At 39.4% G+C, this 26,346-nt stretch overlaps 1 protein-coding gene across 1 annotated transcript in view; it reads left to right on the forward strand.

Annotated features, from left to right (window-relative positions):
- The window catches only part of CTNND2 (catenin delta 2), a 946,486-nt gene that overhangs the window by 354,555 nt on the left and 565,585 nt on the right, over positions 1-26,346 (forward strand). Inside the window, 1 exon segment of the mRNA XM_030332482.1 lies at positions 208-320. Within this exon segment, the coding sequence (XP_030188342.1) occupies positions 208-320 (113 nt within the window).

Genomic DNA, 26,346 nt, shown 5'->3' on the forward strand with positions numbered 1-26,346 from the left:
CTACAGCCAGCAGGTGCCAGGACTGAGATCTGAACTCAGCTCTGTCCGAACTGCCAACCCTTCTTGGGTTTCACAACAGCATCCTCTGCTTCTCCTATTTGACATCTTGATAAATTGCATTTTCCCCTTGACCGTCATGTCACTTTGATAGGAATTCCCCTTTGCAAATAGATGATAGAACTCATCTCTTTGGTGGTTTTATTTCAGGAATTACAGTTTGAGAGACTGACCCGAGAGCTGGAGGCAGAACGCCAAATCGTAGCCAGCCAACTGGAGCGATGCAAGCTTGGATCAGAGACGGGCAGCGTGAGCAGTATCAGGTACTGGGCACGCTGCCTCCTTACAGTTCTGGGCTGTGAGCTGCCAGTGAAAGTAAATTGTGGTGTTTGTCTTCTCCTCACAAACCTGGCAGTGGAACGGAACCGTCAGTCGGATGTGGGAAGGGAATTGTAACCGATCTGATTTAAGATGTTCAAAAGGTGTCTGAAATGGCCTGATTTGTACTTGAAACTCCTTTAACAGAATTAACACCTGCCCCGGATGCAAATGGCGCATAATTGTCCATAAAGGAAGGCTCTGCATGCAGTCAGCTTGCTGGAAATCCGATTCCACAGCGCAGTCTCTCAGTCTGGTTCTCTTTTCCTAGATGATCCAGAGTTGCAGGTTCCTGAAGGGAAAGGGAGAACATTTTGATGTAACCTGTATTGTTTGCTAATATATGATGCTAAAGTGTGAAATCGCACCTCAGTTATCAACCACTCAGGCAATTCTCCTGGGTAGAACAATTTCAAATTCATAGATAGAAGAGTTATTCAGTTAGGGGCTGGTTTGAGGTTCCAGAATGTCTCAAAACAAGACTTAGTCACTTGCCCACAAAATAAATGATCCACCCTAGAACCATGTTTTCATATTTAAAAAGTGTGTGTGTGTGTGTGTGTGTGTAATGTGAGTATGTGTGAAAGAATCATGAAGCTCTCTATAAGACAGCTTTTATTTCTCAGTAATGCATCATACTTTTCTATCGTCCTGTTCTACATTGTGTTTTTGACCTTCTACATTTTTAGGGAGGAGTCTTAGTTCAGGAAACAATAGTTGCTGTGGCAAATCAACTCCAACATTGCAGTGACTTAATGCAAGAGCAGTTTGCTTCTCATTTATGCAACAGATGGAGGTAGTGGATGGTAACCAGGGGCTGCCCCTCCGCTTTCCCTCCTACAGTGATGAAGGATCCAGCTTCTCTCTTGAGAGCTCTGTCATCCCTATACCTCATTGTCAATTGCATTGCCAGTTGCATCACTGCACCTACAAACCATTGGTGAAAACCAGTCACATGGCCTCTCGTAGATGGAAGAAGGGTGGGGATCCCTAGACCTGGGGTCTACAGCCACTCTGCTCAGGAGCATGAATTTGATGGTCTCTTAGCCACCTGCTCTGACAAAAGAATTAAAAAGGTCCTTGTCTCCATTGCTCTAAAATATTTTATCATTGTAGTCAGAATGTTTCCCACTAGAGTCATTTGCCATCGGTCTTTTAACATCATTCTTTTTTTTTGTTTAACAGTGATGAATTTTTTCAAGGAAATCATTGCACTCTTGTTAGACTAGCTTCCTTGGGTGCAATATCATTTTCCATCCCAAAACTTTATTTTGGGCATGTGAAAGTGTATCCACCTCTGCATCCAAGTACCTAGGTTATCAGTAGCTGTAAATGGGCACATGGGGACCCCTTAAACTCATCACAGACTTGTTGAATACCCAGATTAACCAAAGCAGAATGGACAAGAAAAAAATGCGAATTGTGCCTACCTAAAATTGTTTACAGAAGGTTGACTGGTTGAATGGTGAGACTAAGGGAGAAAAATGTTTGTAAATATGTATTCGAACCAGTTCCTACGGTTATACGTATTTGAAGAGCTTTTTGTTAAAGATTTTTTTTCTTTTCCCCTACTTCCTGAGAAGCTAAGACTGTCAGGTTTTTAGGTCTATACACACCACTGAATTCACGTTTGTTTCGCTTTGAAACCCGTTGTTTCATTATTGGTCAGTTTCTATATCCAGTCTTTCTGTGTGCTATGTTTGCATACTGTACATCTTTTATTTTATTAAAATCACACCCAGCCCCTGGTAGAAATAGGTCTAGGGACCATGTTGTATCCTGTGCCTGAATGCCCAACCTCTGATTGGATTAGAGATAGATATCTGGTCTAATGGTGATTCATCCAGTGACCAACCTGTAAGAAATTGGTCTTACTCTTGAAAACGTAAAATAAGTGATCCACAGGTGTCTGACTTCAGCTCAGGTCACGATCTCACAGTTTGTCAGTTTGAGTCCCACATCGGGCTCTGTGCTGACAGCTCGGAGCCTGGAGGCTACTTCAGATTTGTGTCTCCCTCTCTTTCTGTGCCTTCCCTGCTTGTGCTCTGTCTCTCTCTCTCTCAAAAAATAAATAAATATTAAAAAACATTTTTTTAAGTAAGTGATCCAAAGTCTGTGACATCTAATGATAAGCAGTAGAGGACGGTGGCCCTGTGGATTCGTGCCAGTGGAGGCATCTGTAATGACAAAAAGTACTCCAACATAGAGACTGTATTGTTCCTGAAAGTCAAACAGGCCAGTTTGCTTATCATTGGGAGCAGCTGAATTTTTAAATTCTTAAAAACTTCCTTCCTCCCTCATTTGATTTGACTGAATTGATTTCTTTTCCTTGGGTCCAAGGTATCTGGAATAGAACCCATCAGTGAACTACCAAAGTTGACAGAAAAATTATCCCATGACAACTTTTGATTCTTAATCTTATATTCTTAGCTCTCAGCCATGATACACAATCAATAGTTCTGTGTAAAATATATATTGAATGGTAATGTTAAGTGCAGATGACACTACCTAATTATTTCTCCTTGCCAGATAGCTATATAATGTCAGTTTTCATTAAGCTTAATTATTTTGTATATTGGAAATCTCCAGTGTATGAATCTGCACTTGAATAGTACAAGGAATTTACTGATAATTCATTGGGGGAAAGTCTCTTACATAGCTTCCACTGTTCTCTTTTTTGTCATAACCTAGTTGTTTGCTCAGCTTCAGAAATCACCTTTGGAAATTCAGGTCTTTATTAATGTGATAGACTAACCTAGTTAGCACATCAAAAGGAATATTCAAAAAACATTTAAAAATAGAATACAAACATTTTTTAAAAGGAGAATAGGTAAAGAAGTCTTTGATAATTTAGATGTTGTTTCGTACTTCTTAGGGATGCGAAGGAGGGGTAAGAGAGTTTCTTAGAGGAAATGAAACAAACCAAATATTTTTTAGACTTTTAGTGGAAGTGGTAAAAATGACTCATAAATATAGTTTGGTTTTCCTCTGCCTTTTATCAGTGATAGGAAACTCTCCATTTGGTTTCTAAGACCCTTTCCCTGGTAGTCACATTGACAGTTGAAACTTTCAAGAAAACTTTTGTTGATATGCATTTATAACAGTCAACTTTATAATAATCAGATCATGAGCATGAACACTGGGAACTTGGAGAAGGAAAAGCTGGAGCTCCCTGTTGTTGAAGCACGTCAGCTACTCTGTCCAAACAGCCAGACCTTCAGTAGCTGCAAATAGGAACGTTGTGATCTCCTAACATCTTCACAGACTTTTTTTTTAATGTTTATTTATTTTTGAGAGAGAGAGACAGAGCGTGAGCACGGGACGGGTGGAGAGAGACAGGGAGACACAGAATCCGAAGCAGCCTCCAGGCTCTGAGCTGTCAGCACAGAGCCTGACACGGGGCTCAAACCCACTAACCATGACATCATGACCTGAACCGAAGTCAGACATTTAACTGACTGAGCCACCCAGGCGCCCCGCTTCACAGACTTGTCTAAACATCCGTGTTGGTATTGAAGCTTCCCGAGTTCAGATACATTAGTGGTGAAGTGTTGGGATTCTTCTACACAGGAATTATTGGTGCTTCTTACTGCAACTACACATCCACCATGCACCTTATCTCCTTCCTGACTTGGCTTTGCTCACTCTTTCCAGCCCAGTCCTTTCCAAGGTGTTAGATTCTGCTCCCTTCCCATGAGAGCTTTTGGTTTCACATCTTCTCCTTGATTGCTCAGAACCATCCAGATCCGAGTCAGGAACTTTACTTACACAGCTGTTGCCCTTTATTCAGGGTCATGATCAAATCCCCCTTGCTCGTGGCTCACTCCCACACTCTGGCCAGTTGTGATTACTTGGCTAATGCCCGTCCCTCAGGCCAAGGCCTGTCAGTGATCATGGTCTGACAGCCCTGTGAGCCATTCATTCCCTCCCAGGCTGGGGGCCATGCATTACTCTTTTAAGTCTCCTGGTCTGAGGACCTGCTTATACCTGTACCCATGTCATTCTCTCCACAGACTCTAATAACAGCATTCTAGCTCATCCTTCTGCCTGTGGTATGCCCAAATCTATCCCCCATACAGGGTGAGATTGAGCTACATAACACATAAATCAGAGCCGTGTTCGTGAAGCATTCTTTCCCACTTCTATAAACACACCTGTCTTTCCCATTTCAGTGCCTATGACCATGTGATCCCTTCTATCTAGAATGTCTTCCTTCTTTCACCAGGACACCCCCTCCGGTGAATCCAGTTACCCAGCTGAGGGCTCATATCCTTCTGAACCTTTCCTTGATCAGTCCAAATTGGATCAGGTGTCCCTTCCTTGAGGGTCGTTAGAACTTAAAGCATTAGAGATGAGACACCATTGACGCTTTGAGAGGTTGCCTGCCAGAGACTGTCTAACCTTCACTCAAAGGAAGGGATTTTTCGAGTGCTACTGAAAATTTAAGGACATCAAAATAGATGACTAATCATATCCCTGATTCCCAAGAACACAATGGGAGAAACACTGAGTGCAAACCACAGTTGAACCTATCTTATGGACTCTTCTTAAAGGACACCTGACTCTTGGAAACGATGATGATGATGATGATGATGATGATGATGATGATGATGATTTATAACAATGGTCTAGAGCTCAGAGACAAAGGAAGTCAAAAATTCAAAGCTACAGAGATTTGACACATAAATTCTCTATTGCTGGCTTTAAAGATGGACAGGCTATGTGACTAGCAATGCACATGGCTTCTAGAAGCTGAGAGTGATCCTTGACTGACGGCAGCAAGAAGAGGGTCTCAGTACTAAAACCAAAAGGAATTGAATTCCGCTCACATCCTGAATAAACTTGAAACAGATTATTTTCTAGAACATCAACAAAGGAATCTAGCCCAGCAGAAACTCTGATGCTAACCTTTAATGACCTTGAACAGAGAAACCAACCATGCCACATCTGAATTTTACAAAACTTATGAAACTGTTAGCGTAAAAAATGGGACATTGTTTTAAGCTGCTCAGTTAGTGGTAACTTGTTACACAGTAATAGGAAATATCGACAGTACTTTCCAGTTGGTCGTTAGAGATTATAATAAGCTGAATTATTGAAAGTTTTCCAAGAAAATAAATCTTTTCTGTGACCATCTATATTTCATTCCAAAGGTGAATGTCTATAGCCCATTTTATTTTTCATGCATGTATATATGCGTTTGGATTCACATATTAAAATAATCTGTAGCTTTTATTCTAAGAAGTGGAGGTATTTGAATATGGAGTAGCGGCATTATTTATTGTGGAATAAGGACTATTAAATAAAGCAATCATACTTAGGCTCACCATTTTTTTTTAATAATATAGACACCCAAGATTCTAATTGGAGTTATATATGTTTAAAAAGACGAAATGTTAGGGGCACCTGGGTGGCTCAGTCAGTTAGGTATCCAACTTCGGTTCAGGTTATGACCTCAGGGTTCATGGGTTCGAGCCCCACCTTGGGCTCTGTGCTTACAGCTCAGAGCCTGGAGTGCTCTGGATTCTGTGTCTCCCTTCTCTCTGCCCTTTCTCTTCTTGTGCTCTGTCTCTCTGTTTTTCAAAAATAAATGTTAAAAAAAATTTTTAAATACAAAATGAAATATATACTATATATTCATACACACACACACACACACACACACACACACACACACACACATGAATTGCTTGCTCCATGTAAGAAGCTGCTCTTTCTTCCCTGCAGATGAACTATTGAATTTCTTGCAAACAAGTGTCCACAAAAGTTTGCCATATCTTAGAGACTGGATGCAAAAGGAATTAATGTTATACGTGTTACCAAAGGTCATTCTCTTTATTAGCTAACTTCTGTGAGCTGAAATGCCAACAATTCTATTAATGGAGTCTAAAAATTTTGTCCACAGTTAACAAAGAAGTCAGGCTTCTTTTAGGAAATATGCTCACTTCTGGTTAAAGTAGTTAGAGGTGAAGAAACATTAGTCAAGTAGACACATACTTTTTGTCACAATGAAATGTATTTATTTAAAAGCATCATCACTGAACTTTTTAAGGAAATAAACCATATATGAATATAATTGTAAGTAAAACATGTGCATTTTTTCATTATCCTGTAGGATCTGATATTTTAAAAAGTAGATAGTTATATTTATTGTTTTAAGATAAAGAAGGAGTAAATTTGCCAAAATATTTCATTTTGAAAAGAACACAGCTTGGATAATTAAATAATTACTTTTATTTTTTTCACATGAATTTTTTTTACTATGAAGATATTTCTACACATTTGCGTGTTCCCAAATGCCATCATTTAGCCAAAGGAAAAAAATCACTCAATGCCATAGGATTCTAGATTCTTACCAGTGGTGAATACAGGCTTGCTCGCAGGGAAAAAAATAATAGCAATAATAATATTGCTATAATATTATAAAAAGTAGTTTTTACTTGAAAATTAGAGAATAGCTGTTAGTTTCCACACTAGGCAGTATCTCTCATGTGGCTGAAGTATTACTCTTCCAACAAAGTCTAGTGATTTATTTGAACAGGACATTTAATTGATTGAATTGGTAATAAGAATTAACATTGCAGTGGTATTTTCTAAGTCTTTCAGAATGGCTTCTTTGTATGAAAACAGAAATAAAAACAAAAATATAGAGACTATAGACCTATTTTAGAGGTTTTCCTTTTTCATTGCCAATTAAAAAAAAAATTGCTTCCCTGTTTCCTTCCAGACTAAATTCCAGAGCAGTAATCTACCTAGAATATGCTCCTGATTTTCTTAAGTCCCTTTGTGAAGCCTTGTTCTTATCTTAAGCCCTGATCTACTTTTCTCCAGTGACCTAGTCTCTCATAGCTTGCCTTTTCATGCTACCGTTATTCCTTTAGGATTTCCTAGTGTAGTCTTGTCTTTTTCCGACATAAATTAAGAATATTCTAGACCACTTTCTGGGCTCTCAAGAAGCACCATCACATTTCTGCTCAGGTCTCCACTCCAGAAAGAGCGAGAACATTCATAGTCTTTGTTGGTTTCACGGGGACATACTTAACTCCTCTCGACCCCTTTTCTCTCAGTCTTCAGTCCCCTGAGCCCTTCCCACCTTGCCTAGAGTCCAAGGTCCCTGTGCTGAGCCACCTCTAGATAGTACCCTAGTGTCCTTTGGATTCCTAGGCGTGCAAGAAAGCTTACACCCCAGGTTGAAGCCGCCACCTCGTCCTCACCTGCGCAGAGACTTTGCTGAGCCTTCTCAGCCACTAGAAGTAGTGGCTGTCCCTCCTGCCTGTCCTCCGTTGGCCTCTAAGTAACTCCTGAAGGGCAAGGGCCAGGGGCGTATGCCAAAGCCATGGCCAGCACGTGCTAACTGTGCAGTCAGTGCTGAATGAAGCAATGAGTGAATGGATATATAGTATTTCTATGACTGTTCTTATTTTTGTCACTCTTGTTCTGGTAGAAATCACTAGTCGTACTAATTTATAAGGATTTCTGTCTCTATGTATTCCAGAATATATATGCATATAATATATATTACGTATCAAATGGTTTACATTATTCTGAACTTACCAGATCGGAATATCACTTTTCAGTACTCATTCTAGTTACTTTTCATGTTAAAATAGCACACTGGATTCCAGAGCCAGTTGATTTGAGGTACTCTGTGCATGGAGTTACGGTTGACCTAGTCTCATACTTTCACTCTGACCTTAGGAAGATGATGATACTGGTGATAACTTTAATAATATTAATGACAGGGCACCTGGGTGGCTCAGGCGGTTGAACATCTGTTTCAGCTCAGGTCATAATCTCCCTGTTTGTGAGTTCAAGCCCCCCATCTGGTTCTGTGCTTATAGCACAGAACCTGCTTCGAATTTTCTCTCTCCTCTCTCTCTACCCCTCCCCTGCTCTCTCTCTCCCTCTCTCTGTCTCTCAAAATAAATAAATAAACATTAAATAGTTAAAAAATATTAATGATAATATTTGTTGAGCAATTTTCATAGACCAGGCATGGATATGGTTTATGTAGATCATGCTGTTCACTTCGAGTTAACCCTATGAGTTAAATCTGATTTCATTTTGTAGATAACAACACAGATTCAGAGAGGGAAATTTGTTTTCCCAACATCCAGCAGCTAGGACCAGACATTGATTGTCGAGCCCAGGTATCTTTACTCCCCAAGTACACATGTTAATATGCCTTACCACGATGCTTTTATTCAGTCTTCAATGGTGTCTTAAATTATGGTGGAAATTATGCATGTTGTAAATAACTATCTAAATGTCTCCAGTCCATTTTCTTCCTAGGGATATAAACATTTTGGACTGATTTTGTTCTTATTTTTTTCTCTACCCCCCACCCCAGTAATTATAGCTATTTTGAATTCCTTTATCTGAATATATTTCTGAGATTCATTCTTACACAAATGAGGTAATGAGTGCTAATAGTATATGTTATTATTGCTTTTAATTACATCCAGACTGTTAGGCATTCTCTTGCAAATTGCAGTGGACAAATTATACTAATATTTATGTGTATAAAATGCTACTTGTATTGTCTTAGGCTGTTCAGGCTGCTATAGCAGAATACCATAGATTGAGTAGCTTATAAACAACATGAATTTATTTCTCATACTTCTGAAGACTGGGAAATCCAAAATGGAGGCACTAGCCAATTTGGGATCTGATGAGTGCCTGCTTCTCGGTTCATAGACAGTTTTCTTTGTGCTGTGTCTTCACATGGCAGAAGGGCTGAGGGAGCTCTCTGAGGCCTCCTTTATAAAGGCACTAATTCCATTCATAAAGGCTCCACCCTGATAACCTAATCATATCCAAGAGGCCCCCACCTCCAAATACCATCACAGAGTAGAGTAGATTAGGAGGGGCACAAGCATTCAGTCTATATCACATATTAAACACATTTTTCTAGATTTCTTCTGTGGGATAACAAATAGTCACCTGTCCTGAGGATTTGATGTAGGTCCTAAAAAAGGGTCAAATACTTATAATGATTCAATATTTGTTTAATTTTTATTTATTTTTGAGAGAGAGAGAGACAGAGTGCAAGCGGGGGAAGGACAGAGAGAGCAGGGGGACACAGAATCTGAAGCAGGCTCCAAGGTCTGAGCTGTCAGCACAGAGCCCAATGTGAGGCTCCAACCCATGAACACAGATCATGACCTGAGCCAAAGTCGAATGCTTAACTGACTGAACCACCTGGGAGCCCCTTATGTATTTCTTATAGCAACTACCATAGTTAACACTTTTGTATCAATTTTGAAGCCTGGGGTCTTTCCAAAATGATATATCAAAAAACTAATATTAACTTTATATTTAAAAACAATATACCAAATCTTATTTAGAGATTTTACATTGTAAAATAGATATTTCAGGAATATTAACTCTAGTTAATTTTAAATTTAATATTCTGATTGGTATAGAACTGAAAATCTTTATAAATTTAGTCTAGAATATTTTCCATATTTTCTGTCATCCTTGGCATTTTTTAACTCATGGATCTGAAAAGTGAAATTGGTAGTTGCATAGTTTAGAGCTAAATTTCTTCATTGTGTTTTTAGATATTGCCTACGCTCACTAATTTCCCTGAATTTCACTTTTTAAAAAAATCTGTAATAGTATAATGCTTTTCTGTAATTTTGCAAAGGTTGAATGAAAAATGTAAGTAAAGCACATATCACCTCGCACATTGTTACTAGTGAATCATATATATTTTTCCTTTTTGATGAATAGAACACATAATCTTTTTGTTGAAGTCTCTTTCCTAATTTTTCTGCAAAAGATGATAAAATAGTTTTTCTCACTATGGGCTAAAACGACATATGAGGGTAGCACCACATTTGTCTCCTTCATTTTATAGACTAGACAACCACACAGAAATTGACATGATGAATGGAAGAAACTTTTCACATGGCGCATCTTAATATGTCTCTGCACCTACTGCTCAAGCTGGAGATGAGATTCTTGATATTGTGTGGTTGTGAAATGAAGAGCAGTAATGCAGTCATAACATGTTGACAGGAAATGTTCAGTAAATTAAGATCTAGAAGCCAGTGGCTCTTTGCATGGGTATTTTTCAGACAGGGGGCAGCAAGAGATTAATGCATGGACCAAAATATGCATGCTCATTATTTTCTCTGCTTGTGTAAATACAGTGAGAATTAGAAGTGCCTCTTGGTGAAGGCATTTGTGTGTCCTTCTGCCTTTGCTTAGACACTGAGGGTTCAAGAGTTTTTACCAGCTTTTTTGTATTTATATTTGTGTATGCTCCTTTCAGAGGATTAAAAACCAGTGATATTTCAGCTGACGAAATAACAACGAACATTTGATTCGCTTAAAAAGAAAGAACTTCTTCTTCTTTCTGTCATCACTGGGATGACAGCAGCTCGCTCAACACCATGACCATTGTGTGTTCAAATTATTAGGATGGAAAGGCAGTGGGGAGTGAGCAGGAAGAATGTGGTGGTGTGTGTGAGGAGATCGTGGTCTGGGCACCAACACACTCAAGAAGTGACTCGGGGCAAGTCATTTGGGTTTTCTGGGCCTCCATTTCTACACCTGTAAAATAGGAATAGTACCTAGGTTTGTTTCAAGTCTTCACTCCTGTGTTCTTCATCTCATTGGCACCTTTCATTTTAGGCAGTAAGTTGCGTGGGAATATTTTAAGATGGCGACATTATGTGAACTTGAGTAACAAATCAAATTGAGAAATGAGGATAGCAAGATGTTCCCAGATAGATTTGGTGCTTCAGAGGAAGGCAGCTAGATGTCTGTACATTCATATAAATAGTTTTTTCCAATATAAGAATCTCCAGTTAGGTCAAGGCATGGATTTTATATTTGGGAAAACACAGTCTAAAAGAAATTGTGTACATATGTATGTTATAAACTACCTCAGATGTTCTCCATGTTTTCCAGTTTGGCTAAAACTAGGGCAAAGATATGGAACTAGAACACAGTTTCACACTGAGAGACCAGGGAGATTGGGCTTTTTTTAAGAAAAAAAAAAGTTTATTTATTTATTTAGAGAGAGAGAAAGCTTGAGTGGCGAAAGAGCAGAGAGAGAGAGAGAATCCCATGCAGGCTCTGTGTTCAATGTGGAGCCTGACGCAGGGCAGGGTCTCACAAATGTGAGATCAAGACCTGAGCCAAAATCAAGAATTGGACACGTAACCTACTGAGCCACTCAGGTACCCCAGGGAGTGGGCTTTTTAAGAACTAACCATTGGTTCCATGAAAAAAAAAAAAGCTCACGAGGTAATTCTAAGGACCTAATAGGTTAGGAAGCTCTCCTGTGCTTCAAATGTGAAGGCTCCTGGACTCCAGGGGTTTCCTATCAAATACAAAGAGAGATTTATAAGCAGATGAAGCATGATGAAATTTGTCGGTGCTCTGAAGAGAGTAAGTCGTGGCTCTGGGGATAGTTTTACGGAGGGATATTTGTGTGTGAAGGATAGGAACCACCGGTGGGAGACAAAATGGGATAAAGGCATTGCTCAGAGGTAAAGTTCTAAGTCAGAAATACAGGGGTCAACTTGAAATCACTGTGGTTGGAATAGCCAACGCATGGCGCAGACTGGTGTTGGAGAAGGGTGCAGGCAGACGTAACCATTCTGTGAGCGGTCCCGCAAGTCAGTGTAGTGATTTGAGGTTTGTTGAGTTGTCAGTAGAACGTGGAAGACAGCTTTATCCAAGGAAGTGATGTCATCATCCTTGGTTCTGCCAGCCGCTTGGAGAATGGAGTGAAGCCTGTGGAGGCTGGTGACAGAAATGGCAGCATTTGTCCAACGGAGAAGTCAAAAGATTTAAACCAAGGTCATGAGCACCTATAGCGATTTCAGAGTTGGGAGGCTCTGCGGACTCACTTATGTCAAAGGAGACAGAGTAGGTTTGTGAAATTATTATTTATTTTTCTTAAAAAATGTAAACATTTGTTAGGCTAAGCCAACACTGAGCTTAGCTTCTATTGCAAGCATTGCCCGTTTTCAACAAGGAAATCTCTGATGTTTTTATTTCATGGAATGTGAATGTATTCTAATTCTCCTTTATCCAGGAGAAACTATCATAGAATTTTAAATTTAAGAGATTGCTGTGTTAGCAGCAGGCAGCAAAGATGTTGCCTGATTTGTTGACAGGAAAGCTGCATTCATAAGCCTGTCTTCTCAAACATCTGTGTGTTTAGTACCTCAAGAGCTGAGGAAGTTTAAAAATTGTCACATGTTGTTGCTTAGTCTTCTGCACATATCCGAGAATGTACCTCTCAGCAAGATTTTATTGAAAAGCTATGTCTAAAGAATTGACTGCCAACTTTATTCAAAATTTAGCAATTAACCTTTTCTCTCTAATGTGGGAATGACGGTATCCACCTGTTAGGACTCTGTCATTTTGACATACTTCATTTAAGGTAAACAGTTTCATTCCGTCTCTTGAAACTCATGCATTCCTGTCATACCATAAATGCCCAACAAACATTGCAGCTCTAATTTAAGCAGGTGGCTTAGGGTTGTGGATCACAGCACGGAGTTTTGAACTAGTCAGTTTTGGGTTTGATTCTCAGCTCCACGTATCGCTAACTGTGTGACATTTGGAGAGGTCTTCTAGAAGCTCCATTGATCTATATGTAAATTGTGGAGAATAATACTTACCTTAGAAGTTTGTTGTAAGGATTAAATATGAATGTGTTTAAAGCAATTAGCATAGTGTTTGTCACTGAGGAAATATTCAATATGTGAGGCCTGGTTCTCTCCTTAGTAATTGATGAATTAATTTATATAAATATTGTAATTATGACTCACATGTCACATACACAAATGGGAAAGGCCCTCCTTTTCACAGAGAAATGTTGTTTATTTATATTTTCTCTTCTTTATCTTTTATTTAGGAAGTGATTATGATATCAAATTAACTGAAAACAGTATTCTCACTGTTGTCATTCTCCGCCATCACAGTAAAGTGATGTTCTTAAAGTTATGTGTGAGTGATATGTATGTGAGGTATGACCATGATGCCTGAAATATCACACTGTTCAGGATACAGCCTCATCACCACTGAAGAGTGTATTTGCCCTCAAGTGGACAGTTGCTCAAGGTCACTGTAATTTGGAGCACCTGTGTTCTCCTATCAATAAACTTTGCATAATGCCTTTGTAACATGGTACAAGAAGAGATAAAGGTGAGAATAGAGAAGATGCTCAATGTTACCTAAACACTGGAGTTGCTAGCATTTTATTAAAGCATTGGGGGTCTTTAAGGAATTGTGGAAGCTAATGGTGTCCACTGACACCTGTGTCTAAAAACTGAAGTCTGCTTATCTGGTTGCTGATTCACAGAAGAATTGCCCATGGCCACGTGGGTAGGTTGCTAGGGTCAACAAAATAAGGACAAATGTGTAGAGGCATGGATTTGTGAAGTTGTCTGTTAATAAGGAAGGAGCGCACGGTCTCATTCCATCCATCCATCCTTCCATCCATCCATCCATCCTTCCATCCATCCATCCATCCATCCATCCATCCTTCCATCCATCCATCCATCCATCCATCCTTCCATCCATCCATCCATCCATCCATCCATCCATCCTTCCATCCTTCCATCCTTCCATCCTTCCATCCATCCATCCATCCTTCCATCCATCCATCCATCCATCCATCCTTCCATCCATCCATCCTTCCATCCATCCTTCCATCCATCCATCCTTCCTTCCATCCATCCATCCATCCATCCATCCTTCCATCCATCCATCCTTCCATCCATCCATCCTTCCATCCATACATCCATCCTTCCTTCCATCCATCCATCCATCCTTCCATCCATCCATCCTTCCATCCATCCATCCATCCATCCATCCATCCATCCATCCTTCCATCCATCCTTCCATCCATCCATCCATCCATCCTTCCATCCATCCATCCATCCATCCATCCATCCATCCATCCATCCTTCCATCCATACATCCTTCCATCCATACATCCATCCTTCCTTCCATCCATCCATCCATCCATCCATCCATCCATCCTTCCATCCATCCATACATCCATCCATCCATCCATCCATCCTTCCATCCATCCTTCCATCCAGCACATAAAAATCATTGACCTAATATATGTCACACAATATAATAGACACTGGGAGTATAGCTCTGGATGAAGAAGGCAAATTGCCTGTTGTCAAATAACCTACAGTCTTCATGCTTCCTTGAGGATGTGACTTTACTTAGTAAGGATGATAACCAGATCATTCCCTGGTTAAAATTGCTCTCAGTGTCTATAACAAAACATATGTCAGACTAACCTTTATATGCATGATAGACTATTTAATACTAAGTTAACACAGCAAATGCAAGATCCAGATTCAAGAGAGAGAATTAAATTAGCTCAATTCTATTTAAATTACTCTTTGGGTTGGGGATGCAGAGGTGTATTTTAAGCATAAATCTGCCCATTTTCAACACTTATTATATTTGGATAATGAACTAGCATTCCAGAGGGAGAAAATTAATCAGAACTTAGTTTCATGTGCAACTCATGGAATCAGAATAAAGGAATAATAAACTAATGAAGAAATAAGGCTCCATAGGATATTTGAAAGTTTTTAAATAAATATTAAAAACTTCAAAAAAGAGAATTTTAAGAAATAAGATTTAAAAGAACTCATGGTGTTTCTGTCAGGGGATTTGATTCGTCATTTTTCACAGAAGATTTAACTTGCTTTACTATTTCCAGAGAGAATTCTTTCATTTTCAGTGAGAAAAGTAAACACACACACACACACACACACACACACACACACACACACGAAATAAAACTCTGAGATGCTAATTGAGCACAAGGATAAAATAAGATACTTTTCCAAATAAAAGTATTAAAATGGATTGATGGCCTATTTTTAAAGTTATCATTTATTAATAGGACTTTAGTTAAGAAATGAAGTTTATTGGGGCGCCTGGGTGGCGCAGTCGGTTAAGCGTCCGACTTCATCCAGGTCACGATCTCGCGGTCCGTTAGTTCGAGCCCCGCGTCGGGCTCTGGGCTGATGGCTCAGAGCCTGGAGCCTGTTTCCAATTCTGTGTCTCCCTCTCTCTCTGCCCCTCCCCCGTTCATGCTCTTTCTCTCTCTGTCCCAAGAAAAATAAATAAATGTTGAAAAAAAAATTAAAAAAAAAAAAAGAAATGAAGTTTATTTTGTGAGATTGTTATACAAATATAACTTTCAGAAACCAAGCTCATATTTTAAGATAGTGGCATATATGGGTATAATGAAATATATGACATATACAATGGAGAACATGTGGGTTTTTTATGTGCATGATTTAAAGAATGCCACGACTCTGCCGAGGAAATAGAAATTGACTAATAGTTAATGGAGACTCTACTATTATTCTCTCTCTCTCACTATCTCAGAGAGAAACGCTTGACTGCATTTTGTGTTTATTCATTCCCTTGGATTTCTTTATATTTTCCCACATGTATCATCCAAATATGCAAAATATTATTTGGTTTGCCTGTTTTTGTATCTTATATAATTACGTTACACATTTTTTGCAACTTGCCTTTTTTTTTAACCAACTGTTTTTCAGATTTATCCACGTTGATGTGAGCACTTGTGATTTATACACTGTTTTCACTGATGCCTCCTAATTCATCATGTGAATATGCCATAATCCATTTATCCTTTCTCTTGAGGAGAACATTTGCAGATGTTGCAGGTTTTGCTTTTAGAAACATATGGCTTGGGACACAATTATATGAACTTCTAGTGTAGGTGTGCAAGGGTTTCTCTTGGATGTGCACAGACATCCTGTGCACCCATCCTGGGTGGCCTTGAGGACTTGAACATCTTCAGGCTCCTCTGTAATGCAGAAGAACTTTCAGAAGTAGAGGTACCAATTTACATTCCCTTCAGCAAGGAATGATGCATTACTCCATTTACTCAGCAAAACTCGCTATTTCCCAAGTTTTTGTTGGTGCTGTTGTTGCAGCTCTGGTGGGGTTGCTTCTCCTTGACTTCTGCATTGAGAGAACTTTTTATACATTTATTAGATATTCACATTTATTCTTCCATTTAAATCTTTTGCACATTGTTCTATTGGTGGTTTGCCTTTTTTTAGTTATTTTAATTCTCAATATACTTAGATCATAATATTTTGTTGGTTGAATGCATTATAACCATGTGTCATAACTCTCAGATTGTATGTTTTTCCTTCTTTATGGTGTCCTCTGGTGAACAGAAGTGCTTACTTATAGTGTTGCTAGGTTGATCACTGTGTTTTCTTTAGGATCTATGCTTTTTGGAATCTTGTTTAAGGAATTTTACCCAGTAAGACAACATTAAAGCCATTTCCTGTTTTTTATTTTATTAACTGTAAAGTGATGCCTTTAATTCATTTGTAGTTGATTTTTTTGACATGACAGAAGGTAGATATTCAATTTTCTTTTTTTCCATGTAAATAACCAATTGTCTCAGTACCTGCTATTGAATAGAATGCCATTTGTCCCAAAACCTACAGTTCCGTCTCTCTCATGTATCAAATTTTCATATATGTATAATCTAATTCTGGGAAATTGGGGGAGAATTATAGATTTATTATTTTGAGTCTTCCTGTCCATGAACTTGTTGTCAGTCCATTTTATGTGCCATCTTTCAATGAAGTTTACACGTTTCGTCTTAAAGGCCTCGCACTGTTTTTTTGTCTCATTCATTCTAAGGCTCTTTAGAGTTTTTGTTGCGCTTGGAAATGTTATCTTTTTTATAGGATGCATCTGCTAAGAGTTTCTTTTTTATATGGAAGTGCAGTTGATTTTTATATCCTGATCTAATACCAAGAAAACTCACTAAACTCTTTTCACTACTTCTGTAAATTGTTGGTAGATTCCTTGAGGGTTTTTATATGAGTAATCTGTGAAGATTACTTTATCATGTCTTCTTTTAAAATCTTTTAAGTTTCATTTTGTTTTGTTTTCTTTTTTGTGTTGGTGAGAAGAGATGGAGAGTGGGCAACTTTTTTTTTTTTTTATTTATTTAATGGAATTCCTTTCATTTCTATCGCCAAGAACTGCTGCGGGGTTTCTTTTAATACCAACTCTACTGACATATAATCCATGTTTCATTCACTTCACTGATTTGAAGTGTCCGATTTAATGAATTTTAGTATATTGCAGCCATTGCCACAATCAACTTTAGAACGTTTTCATCACCCCCAAAAACTCCCCATCTCCATACATTTGCCTTTCCTGGACATTCCATACAAATGGAATCATGCAGTATGAAATCTTTGATGATTGGCGCTTTTGGTTAGCATCATATCGTCAGCATGATTTTAGTTAGCATCATATGGTTCACCCATTCTGTACATGTATCAGTACTCATTTTTTTATTGTCCAATAATAGTCAGTTGTATGGCTGTAACATAATTAATCTGTCATTGGACTTTTAGATTGCTTTCTATTTGGGGGATATTATAAATGGTGCTGTTATGAACATTCCTTAAATTTTTTTAATGTTTATTTACTGTTGAGAGAGAGATAGAGCACAAGTGCGGGAGTGGCAGAGAGAGAGGGAGACACAATATCTGAAGCAGGCTCCAGGCTCCAAGATGTCAGCACAGAACCCCGACATGGGGCTCAAACTCATGAACCGTGAAATCGTGATCTGAGCTGAAGTCAGATGCTTAATTGACTGAGCCACCCAGGCACCCCTTATGTAAAAGTTTTTATGTGCACATGTCTGTTTTTTATTTCTCTTGGTTTTTTTAGCTACAAATGAAATTTCTGTGTCCTTCTATGTTTAATGTATTTTTTAATAGATTCATTTCATCTCTCTAAGGTCATTCCTTTTAGTTCCTAATTTGCTAAATGTTACATCGTAAAGAACTATTAAATTTTACTTGTTGGTTATCAGTAGTGCATTCCATTTTGTTGCTGCATGTTATCCTTCTGTATGAATATGTCACCATCTGTGTATTCATTCACCTGTTGATGGGCATTTGGATTGTTTACAGATATTTTGCTATTTACAAATGAAGCTGCTGTGAACAAGTATACAAGTCTTTGTATGACATACACTTTCTTTTCATGTGGGTAAATACATGTGGAATGGCTAGGTCATATAGCAGGTGTATATCTTACTTTTCAAGAGAATGCCAAACTATTTCCAAAGTAGTTGTGCTATCTCTAATCCTATCAACCTGAGAGTTCTATTAAACTATTTTAATATGCTAATCTAAAGTATATAATCACTTCTATAAGTTCAGTTTGTTCTTACTCAAATTTTTTGTGGAATATTGGATGATCTCCTCTAACTTTTCATTCCAAAGTCCGCTTTATGTCTTTAACATATTAAACAGACTTGTTTTTATTTTCTGAATCTGACAATGCCACCAACTTCATTCTTTGCGAATTTTATTCTGCTGCTTAATGTTTCCAAAGAATCTGGCTCACAGGGACTTATTTTTTCTTGTGTTTGAGACTTCTGATTGTGGGTTTATGTTCCTAGGAGCTCATGCGTGGGAATTATATAAAGGCTGAGTGTAACATGTGGTCTTCCAAGGAAGGTGCGTCATTTTCTTCTGCCAAGTGTGGGAAGCCCTACTTACTTAAGGCCACCTCAAACTGAATTATTGCCCTGGGTTTACAGAGAGCATCATATGTAATAGAAACATGGCCTTAAACACATACGAGTAAGGATGCTTCTGTTCTGTCATGTTCACGATTCTCTTTTATGTTTAGATTGAGCTGAGAAAGCATGCATGCCGTATTTGTTTTGATCTCTCCATTCCAGCTTGTGGCTTTAAATGGCAGTTGTTGACATCATTTCATCAGCAAATGAGTAAAACATAACAAAATAAAACAAGGCAGGATGAGATGATGCTAAATCCTCAAACTAGTTATTATAAACATGACTTATGCAGGTAATAGAGGGCTGGATTTTATTTCTAAGTATTCATTTAAAAGAAGTATCTTCTGCCCCAAACCCCATGGTCTCCTTTGTCTTGTTTACGTCATAGAGTGTATGGAGAACACTTACCTTGAGTGGAAAGCACAGCTCACCCCCTTTCTCATTGACTCCTATTACATTTCCAATGAAGAAACATTTTTACAAGTCTGGAATGTTTGCAGACTTAATCTACAGGGAAAACAAAAAGAGGACCCTGCCCATCTGGGGCTGTCCCTGAGGAGTTTTCAAAGTCAGACCTGAAGAGAACTCCGTGATTCTGACTGCAGGGACTATACAGTCTCATCAGTAAAAGCGGATTCCACCTACTTACAATACCTACTCGTAGCCACAGAGCACAGAGGAGGTATCTGTGTTTTTATTGAGTCCTGCAGATGCCTGACAATTATATGTCTTGCTTATCCTGAATTTTTATGTGAAAACCCAGGGTGAAGAAGTGAGTACTAAAACTCAGAAATGAAGCCAAGGGAGAGCCCGTGCCCCACCCCAAATGTTTCACCTCTCTTTCCCATTGCTGTTGGTCTTGTAGGACCCACATAAATCAGAGGTGGGATGACGCCTCGTTATATTCCTGTATCTAAGATTTTGTGAGTAAAAATGGAAAGTATGTCTTTTGTAAGTTTACTGATAAATTGCCTGAGTTCAGACTTGTATAGCGACCTTTTCATTTCTTTTAAAGGCATAATTATAAAAACTTGACTGGATTATATGCCTTCTGAAGTTTATTATGAAATACGTAACCATTTCGCTACCTTCCCATTATTGAAATAAGCTGATGCATGCAACGGCATTTTTAAATGGCAACGCACAATGTAAATAAATGAAAGGGATTTCATTTATTGTTAGGGATAGCAGTGAAACATTTCGCATTGTTAGCGGCTACCTATCACCAACTTACGTTAGCAGCTCTAGCAATCAAATCATTTATCTTAAAACTAAACAAAGTGAAGGCTCAGAATGAAAATAGAATTCTTATTCTGAGCATTTACTCAAAATAAGCAGAGAAATCTGGATTGTTAGTTAAAAGCACCCTTGAAATAATGAATAGGTAGAACATTCTTTACTGTTATCTATATTTACCTGTCCCTCAATAGAAGGTTGTGTTCACCAGGCAGTGGGTCTCTGCAGCGTGATACAGGGCGAAGACTTAGAATTTGATACAATTCATTATTGATTGGATTTACTGATTCTGAGACATGAGAGTGTCCTCTTGGGTTTCCTCTGAAGCAGCTTCTAACAGCTCATGCTCTTGGCTGACAGAACCACTGAACCTACAGCATGCATTTTTTAAATTAAAAAAAATAATGTTTATTTGCTTTTGAGAGAAAGAGAGAGACAGACAGACAGAGTGTGAGCAGGGGAGGGGCAGATAGAGGGAGACACAGAATCTGAAGCAGGCTCCAGGCTCTGAGCTGCCAGCCCGGAGCCCGATGTGGGCTCGAACTCCCAAACCGCCAGATCGCGACCTGAGCTGATGTTGGAGGCTTAACTGACTGAGCCCCCCAGGCGCCCCTACAGCATGCTCTCTTTTTATTTTTTTTTAATTTTTTTAACGTTTATTTATTTTTAAGACAGAGAGAGACAGAGCATGAACAGGGGAGGGTCAGAGAGAGAAGGAGACACAGAATCCGAAACAGGCTCCAGGCTCTGAGCTGTCAGCACAGAGCCCGACACGGGGCTCAAACTCACGGACCGTGAGATCATGACCTGAGCCGAAGTCGGACGCTTAACCGACTGAGCCACCCAGGCGCCCCATGCTCTCTTTTTAACAGAGAGCAACAATTGTTTTTTGTTGGGGAGAGCCAACAAAAGTTAGATATTATAGTGGCTTGCTGTCCTCCAAAGACCACAGGACATAAACAGATATATGGCATATCTATGGTCTTAAAATTACAGGGGCGGGTTGGAGGGATACTTGGTGGAAAAGTCCAGAAAGACTTCTTAGGGAGTTGATACTGAACAAAATGGACAGATGTTGGCATATGAGGATCTGGAGATTCGTCTCATGCAGAACTCAGCTGCAGGGGCAGGGGCTGATAAACATTTTGGTTCATATACCCTAAGAAAGGTTTTACTGTAGTCAAATAGTAGAATCCATTGAGTGAAGGTGGCACCTGCAAACGTTCCCTCATCCAAGGTAAGAGGCATTTCCTGCCCCTTCTTTAGAGCTCTGTATAGAAAAGTATAAGCATATTTGCAATTCTCTAAAGGCTAGAAGCTTACTTACACTTCTTTCCTAACCCCTAAACTCTGGCCATTAAGTTTCGGTCACCAAGTTTAATATGGCAGATGTGTTCTTTTATGGTGGTGGCCACAGTTTGAGGAAATAAAAGAAACAGGAATGATACTTTCCCGATGAGGCGTGACAACCTTGGTAAAGAACTTTTACTTTGAATAACTTTTCTTTATGGTTGTTTACCATTATTTCACAAATGAGTACCAGACTACTGCAAGTAATAGTGAAGTGTGGCCCGGGAGTGTTTTCTGTTAGTGGTTCTTGGGCCTGGCTATGCTATTAGAATCATCTGGGCAGCTTTTTAAAATGCTGATGCCTGGGCCCCAACCTCAGGGAGTCTGATTTCATTCTTCTAGAAAGGCGCCCAGGGATCCATAGCTTTTGAGGTGCCCCAGCTGAATCGACGTGCAGCCAGCGACACGGGCCCATGCGCTTGCTCTGAAGCAGCCTTCCCCGCTTCGTGGATAGCAGCTTCCTGTTTCACAGTCTAGCCCTCAGTTTTCCTGTGAAAGGGCTGGCCTCTGAGTCTGCAAGAGGCTGGTTTACAGCATTTGTCATTTTGAAATAATAATAATAACAACAACAACAACAACAACAAGAACAACCACAATAAAAGCTGGTATCCATTCAACCCGTTGTGAGCACTGACTGTGACCTTACTTAATTCCCATACCAAACTACGAGGCGAGTGTAAGCTATTATCATTGCCATTTGCACACAGGGATAAACCAGTAGGAAAGGATTACATTGGAATTTGAACATGGGCATCATGACTGCAGGTTTGGGTCATAGTGGTTTTTCTCCTCTTCTGAGATTCTCGATGACTCTTGCAAATAATTACAAGCATTCACAGGAGCAAGGGGTCTGGAAGATACAAGGGTGAAGGAAGGGGAACGGGTACAGCCCTACCGAGGACCTATACTCCACAACCTAATGGCAAGGTACGCATCCTAAAGAGCTATTCTAGCAACTTAGAAGTTCTCTACAGAGGGACTTTGGTCTAGGGAGAAATTTCTTATAGCTAAAGTAAGCAGCACCGCTGCAGACATGGAAAGCAGTTCATTGTAAACCGGGGCCGTGTCATATAGGGAGTAGATTTGTAGACGTATTAGGTCAAACATATGAAATTGCTAATGACCATCCACTCGACCTACAGCCGTAGCAATTTCACAGAGTTCAATCTACGAGGGACAGTGATCTTGGTAGAGAGACGAGCAAGTCACCGTGCCACAAGAGTCGCTGCAGATGTTGACAGGTTAGGTCTGGCCATTGGCCTCATCCATGGCTTGCTAATTGCTTCAACATTACATGGAGGCAATTTTTGCAAGACTGAATGACTTTGCTTGTCCAGACCGTGTGTCTACACTGCCGGTCCCGCAGACAGCAACAGCAGAGTGACTACGACATCACTAAGCCACTTGTAAATGATAAGTTAAAAAGGGGGTTAAGACGAAGATGGAGACAATGCTTCCTTAGGGCTGAGCGCCCACAGCTTCCAGAAGTGTGGCAAGGTCTTAGAGAACTGGGACACGAGTTGGACGCGAGGCAGGGCCCTGGGCCTCAGCGGCGGGCGAACCCTCTCCCAAGGCAGCAGTCGGCAGGAAGGGGTGAGAACTCAACTGTGGAGATGCTCTACAGTCAGCCAGAGCAACATCCAAGCCAAAGAACAATCCTCACGCGTCCACAATGTGGACGAATCGAGCATCTCGTATCTGCCTTGGTGCAGGGTTATGGGCATGGGCTGCCAGGGCCAGGGCACCTGGAGAGCAGGGATCCTGACATTTCCATCTTCAGGTCCCCCACAGCCTGAACATAGGACAGCAAGGGGCACCCGTACACGTGTGAGTTGGATTAACCTGAAGTATACATCTGACCTGATGTATGCATCTAGGAAGCAACGGTTAATGTTAATGACAATAATTTTAATTAATCTTAATAATAACTTTGGGGTTTAAAAAACTGAGTGTAGGGGCGCCTGGGTGGCTCAGTCGGTGAAGCGTCTGACTTCGGCTCAGGTCATGATCTCACTGTTTATGAGTTCAAACCCCACATCGGGTTCTGTGCTGACAGATCGGAGCCTGGAGGCTGCTTCGGATTCTGTGTCTCCCTCTCTGTGTGCCCCGCCCCTGCTCACACTCTCTCTCTCTCACACAAAAATAAATAAACATAAAACAAAATTGAGTGTAGATGCTGCACATCATTTCTATAAAATTTTTCATGACTTTGGCTTTATTTATTTTGAGAGAGAGAGAGAGAGAGAGGGAGAGAAGCACGAGTCGGGGAGGGGCAGACAGGGAGAAAGAGAATTCCAGGCAGGCTCCACGCTGTCAGCACAGGGAGCCCGAGGCAGGGCTCTATCCCACAGACCATGAGGTCATGACCTGAGCCCAAATCACGTCAGACTCTTAACCAGCTGAGCCACCCAGGGGCCCCTGTTTATGACTTTTTGATTCCATTCACATGACATTATAGACAGCCAGCTGAAAATCATCTTGGTGTACTGGAAAACTATTGAGGATTATTTCTGAGAACTTTATCATTGAAGATACATAAACACCCTGTGAATTTTTTGGAGAGCACTATAGAACAGAGTGCACAGGCCCAAGTGTTCCCAGCCAGTGTGATTAGGAAAGACTCTTCACAAAAAGTAACTAAGAAGACACCAAGAAATAGATTACTTCTATTTCTCTTCATTAAGTGTCTACATCTCAGGTAGAATGTCACAGAGTAAAGATAGAATATATAATGTCGTTCAGTTGCCACGTTACTGGTCTCCTCAGCATCCAGAAAGTGTTAGGGAAATAGCAGAAATAGCACCATTAATGGCAACAATTAATCTTTGAAATTAAGACCAGGAAAAAAAATATTATAATAAATCTCTTTGCCCTGTAGGCAAACAGGGCAACATTTGTGTATACAACATTCCTTACTTTGATATGCTAAGAATACTAATAAGGATAGTGGCCCTTGGTTAAATGAGCAGACTATTAGGTTGATAGAATTGTTGAAAGGAGTTTAAGTTGGATGAGCATTGCCTGTCGATGGCAGATTATTACACAATAGGCATAATTTGTATGCTTTGCCGAAAAGATCCATGCATTTTTCTTCCTTTCCCTTACTCTTCCATTAGATTAAAAACCTGACTTCTAAAGATTCTAACAAAATTGGAGACTAATTCTAATTCTTGGTGAATTCAAGGCTGTGGTGAGTTGGCAAATTCCAGGGATGGAATTAATGTCTGGACACACTGCTACTTTGCTACTTGGAAGAAACCAGAACAAGAATGGATAATCGGCTCCAAAATGGTGCTCACACAGGAAGAGTTTCTTTGGATTCAGTCCAAGTGGTAGATGGGCTCTTGAGTTGCTTCAGAATATTCTAGGAACATTATGGATGCATATAGAGAATCTTAAATTGGCAATTAATGAGTGCAAAAGTAGCACTTATGATTCCACACTCTATAATATTATTTCCAGGAGAATGTACTGAAGAAATAGTTATAAAAGCTAATGAATATGTATTTTGAACAGTTTTCTTTTTATTTTTATATAGGATATTAAGATATATTTTCCATGATCTTGTTTACTAAAGCTAATACCGTATTTTAAGTATATATCTCACCCTTGGTCTTGCTTTTGGGAAGAGCACCTCCTTCTGAATCCCACCCTATGACAGAATCTACATTCCCCCGACTTAAGTGTAAATATCTTTATCACTTGGTCCTTACTTTACTTTTCCATGTCAAAACAGAATAAAAAGGATAACTATTTTAAGGGTAAACTAATTTAAAGGGTAACTATTTAAGGGTAAACTATTTAAAGGGTAAACTATTTTAACTATTTACTCTATGTCTGTAGAATAGTAATGCCCAACTCAAAAGAATCTTAGCTGAGACAGAATGGATTTTCAACAGAATGAATTGTACAATGTATATAAGTTCTCTTCAACCCCATAATGTTTTTTGATTAAAATAAAATTGTTAGTGCCAATATTTGCTCTTAATTTTGTTTGGGTTATACCAAAAGGATAATTGCAGCATTATTTTTTAGATATTTATTACTTTCAGGACAGATTTTATTTTATAGTGCATAAGCATTATAAAAATGATGAACTAGTATTAAAGAAAGATACTTGGGTCATTCCTAAGTTGAGCTTTATAGCTGTTTACCAGCCTTTCCTCATCACCTCAAACTAATTAATGCCTAAAACAAAGCCAGAAAACCATTGGAAATTCGTATCAATTAGAAGGGCCAATAATGTATTCTACCTTTATCCCAGTGGATTGCAAACTTGAGACTTCCCCGAATGATCTGGAGAGCTTATCAAAGACTGACTCCTGTGTCCACCTTTCCAGTTTCTGATTCACGGGGTCTGAGATCGATTGGGTCCAAGAATTTGTATTTCTGAGTTCCCAGGCGATGTAGATCCTGTGCATCTGAGAACCACATTTTGAGAACCACTCCTTTAAATTATTAAATGTGTTTTGAAATAATAAGAGCTAATGTTTATTATAAGAGTGCTTCCTGTGGATCAAGGGTTCCTTCAGCATTTTACATATAGAATAGGCATTTAATTCTTACAGTCAGACCACGAAGATGGTTCTGGTCTTAGCCCCATTTTACATAAAGATGGGGAAATGGAAGGTCACAGAATGCAGGATGCTTTTCTAGGTCACCTAACCAGTAAGTAGCAGACCTGGAATTTGAACCCAGTAATGGAGGTCCAGGGCTCATGCTTGTACTACCAGGAGAAAAATGTCTTCTTTAGTCAACGCTTTTATATATTTTAC

The sequence above is a fragment of the Lynx canadensis genome, chromosome A1, assembly GCF_007474595.2.
Source record: "Lynx canadensis isolate LIC74 chromosome A1, mLynCan4.pri.v2, whole genome shotgun sequence".
NCBI classification, from domain to species: domain Eukaryota; kingdom Metazoa; phylum Chordata; class Mammalia; order Carnivora; family Felidae; genus Lynx; species Lynx canadensis.